The sequence below is a fragment of the Mus pahari genome, chromosome 3 (assembly GCF_900095145.1).
Source record: "Mus pahari chromosome 3, PAHARI_EIJ_v1.1, whole genome shotgun sequence".
NCBI lineage: Eukaryota > Metazoa > Chordata > Mammalia > Rodentia > Muridae > Mus > Mus pahari.
Window position 1 is genome coordinate 59,883,205 of NC_034592.1, and position 4,093 is coordinate 59,887,297.

Genomic DNA, 4,093 nt, shown 5'->3' on the forward strand with positions numbered 1-4,093 from the left:
AATCCGCCTGCCTCTGCCTCCCGAGTGCTGGGATTAAAGGCGTGCGCCACCACGCCCGGCTTTTTTAAAATTTAATCAAAATTAAGGAAAGCTTATTTACATTTCCAACAAAAATTCTAATAAGAAATTTAATTGGATTGTTAAATTTCAGTGGGTCATTCTGCCTTCCCCAATTTTTAACTAATGATTTGCTGTTAACTTTAACAGATGATAGAATTATAGTCTAATAGCTAAAAGAATTTCCTTTCGTGTCTGCTCCTCTTAGATCAGTTGGTAGGATAAAAGCCGCACTGATTGTGTGCATGTGAGCATGTCCTGATACATGCACCTCAACAGGCCCTTTATTCCTATTCTACACAACTTTTATTTTCTGCACACACAGCAAATTAAACCCACTTTCTTATCATTAACACACCATATTTAAGTAGAAAACACATAACAGAACACAAACAGAACACATCCCCAGTGAAGGTCTTCTGTCATTAAATAAAAAAGACTCAACTCACTAATTTAACAGGATTGACCTAAATGTTTTAAAAATGTGAAAACTTTGTCTCTTCAGCTTTTGATTTCTTCTCTCAGCACAATCGGTATCTAGATCATTTATGAACCTCAATCATCCTTTATCCAGGTAATATACAAGTTTTATAGAGAATTTATCATGTGTAAATTTCAGACGATTTGAATGAATAGATAGCATATAAAAAAACTAAGCTGTATAACAAGAAATATTCTTATGTGTGCAATTTTTTTTTTTTTTTTCCCGAGACAGGGTTTCTCTGTATAGCCCTGGCTGTCCTCGAACTCAGAAATCCGCCTGCTTCTGCCTCGTGTGCAAATTTTTATTACCATAGTGCTTAACAAAGAATTGAAGCAAATAAGAATCTAGCAATGGTTATCTATTATTTACTAAGATGTATTAATTGATATTAAGAAAAATTACTGAATCATTAATAGACCACAGAGCGTCTATCATACTGATTTAGATAAATATGAGATGATTTTTCATGCCCCCCTCAAGAATGTTACAACAGTTTATGGGATCTGAATTAAGAAAAAGTTCTAGGAATGAAAGCTTATTAATCTTTTTACTTTACAGATAAAAAAACTGAATTAGAAAAATCCAAGCCACGCTGGGCCTAGTAATACAGACCTAAGTTGAGGCAAGAGGATCCCAAGTTCAAAGCCTATATAGGCAACAGAGTGAGGTCAAAGTCAGCCAGGGAAACTTAGTGAGACCCTGTCTCAAAACAAAAAATAGGGGTTAAGATGTAGCTAAGTAGCAGAGTATTTGCCTAGCCTGTATGAGGGAAAAGAATCAAAGGATGGCAAATACAGAATTAGGATTAAAATAAAAACTTATTTGATTTCTAATCTACAGCTCTTTAAAAAAATATTTTATGATTTAATTATTTTTATTTTATGCATTCTGATGTTTTGTCTAAATGCATGTCTGTGTTACAGTGTTAGATCTTCTGGAGCTGGAATTACAGACAGTTGTGAGGTACCATGTGGATACTGGGAACACAACCTGGGTTCTCTGTAAGTACAGTCAGTGCTCTTAACCAGTTAGCCATCTTTCCAGCTCCTTTAGCCTATCTTTTAAAACAATACAAATACCATAATGTTAAAAGCACAAGAGAAAAATAAGGTTTTCCTTTTAATCCCATGCAATGTTTTCTAACTGGCATACTAGTTAGCTTTGTGTAAGTGTTCAGCACTGCAATCAGAGAGCCTGCTTAGCTTCAGCTGTAGTATTTATTCAGAACCTTTACCAGGAGTTTAAGGCATAGTCCAAACCAGACAGATCACAAGCAACAGACACTAGAATTTTATTTCCAGCTCACCCTTTATATTTAAAGTATCATCAGCCAGTCACTACACTAATGGAAGCTTTTCCAAATTTCTGGTTCTTCTATATTGAAATACAGCCCACAACTTTATAAAATGGTGGCCTTAATTAAAAGAAAAAAAAAAAAGAAAAAGAAAAAAAGAGAGAGAGAGAGACTCAATAAATGTTCAAAAAACAAAACAAAACAAAAAAACTGCTTACCATTTTTGCTTCTGACTGGACTGGTTGAGGAGAGGAAGGGCCTGGGATTCCTGGAACACTAGGCACCATGGTGACTGGCCGAACAAGCTGTGAAAAACATATTTAAAATAACTTTGATTCAGTATTTATGAAACAAGATGTACCTTTTTTATTACACGTAACTCTAACTTGTACCTTTAGATTTAAAAATTTATCTTTCGAAAGTTGTCAATTTCTCTGAAATAATAATCTCTATGTTTTAACCTTTCTCAAAGGATTGTATTCTCCTTCCCAATCTACCTGAAAGATGAAACCCAAGGTCTTGGGCATATGAGTCAAGGGCTCTATTATACAGCTATATCACTAACCACTTTTGCTTTTTTGAGGCGGGATTTCATAAAGTTATTTTGGATGGCTTTGAACCCATTCTGTAGTCCAGGTCAGCTTGTTGTCTTAGCCTTTTAAGTAACTGGGGTAAAAGGCCTGTGTCAATTGGCCTGGCTTTAACTTTCTTCTTATAAACTCATAATATTCAAAGTGACTGGTACAAAAATTTGTACATTATCTTTTACATTCCAATTTTGCAATTAAAAGGACTATCAAATCTATGATAATAAAAAATAAATAATTTCAACACACTGTAATTTATTAAAATAAGTACATGAATTTTCTAAAATGTATGTGCATTGAAGTATTAATGTACTGTGTAATAACACAGAAGGCGGTACCCCTGACAATGTCTCAGGTAATACTTTCACAGGGTTTGCCACTTTCACTTTTCACTAGAGAAGAATAGGGTTAATCTCTTTTTTCATTACAAGTTGCTTTCAATACAGGCACATTTAAAAGGATAATCGTTTTATCTCAAATACAAAGCAAGAATGCTTCCTGCTTTAAAAATATCTTCAGAAAAGAGAAAGCAAACCTTTACCCGAGTCTTCACTAAGACTTTTAAGTAATGCAACTTGAGTAACAAGGTTCTCTTTAAAGAAGACAAAATATTTTGGAAATACCTCAATCAATGATAATTTGGACATTTAGATTACTTAAAAATTCCAGCACTCATGTAGCAGAGGCAGGTGGATCTCTGTGAGTTCAAGGCCAGCCTGGTCTACATAGTTCCAGACCAGCCAGTGCTACATAGTGGGATTCTGCTTCAAAACTGGAAGGAAGAAAGGAAGGAAGGAAGGTAGGTTGGAAGGTTTTTAAATAAACTTAATACTTTTTAAATAAACTTAATACTTAATGTTACTAATATTGTTGAGGAACATATCCAAACCACAAATTTTAGAACACTGCTACAAGTAGGCTTTAAAAAATAATCTCAAAAAGCTATATACTAAAGGATTATACCACATGAATCAACATTATTTATCCATGTAATAACAATATAAATTTTTACATTTCTTTACTTTGCATATATGTTCCCACATACATGTCATGGCACACATATGGAGGTCAGAGGACAATTGCTGGCATTGGTTCTCTCCTTTTGCCATGTGGGACATGGAGACTGGAACAAAGGTTGTCAAACTTGGTGGCAAGTGTCTTTATCCACTGAGACATATCACCAGTCCCAGGGGGAAAAACAACAACAACAACACAAAAAACCCTAACTATATTACACGAATGACTAAGGCTTAAAGTATTCTTTATGGTTAATCATTAAGAAAATTTCAAATTATATATGTATCATAAATAATTTAGGGAAAATGAAAATAGTATGCTTTAGACAACTTTGCTAGATATCTAAAAGTTCTTTTCAGGATGAAAATATGAAATGCTGAAGACTAATTTGAAAGTATGAATAAAACTATTTTTGTGAAATACGATATGAAAAACAAAATTTTCATCATTTCAAATAGTGTGCTTTTAAATAACGATTTAATTTTTCGAATTATGTGTACATGTGTTTATCTATGGGTGGGCATTACATCTTCTATAGCAGGAGCAATAGTTGTGAGCCATCTGAAATGGGTGCTGGGAACTGAACTTATGTCCTCTGCAAGAACAGTACAAGCTCTTAACCACACATCTCCAACATTATGGTGTTTTTTTTTT

General features: G+C 33.9%; 1 protein-coding gene across 6 annotated transcripts in view; it reads right to left on the minus strand.

Moving 5' to 3' along the window:
* Atf2 (activating transcription factor 2) overlaps nt 1-4,093 on the minus strand; it is a 72,628-nt gene that overhangs the window by 24,080 nt on the left and 44,455 nt on the right. For all 6 annotated transcript variants that reach the window (XM_021192628.2, XM_021192627.2, XM_029536155.1 and 3 more), the window contains one exon: nt 2,054-2,140. In XM_021192628.2, coding sequence (XP_021048287.1) covers nt 2,054-2,140 — 87 coding nt within the window. The remainder of the gene's footprint in view (nt 1-2,053; nt 2,141-4,093) is intronic.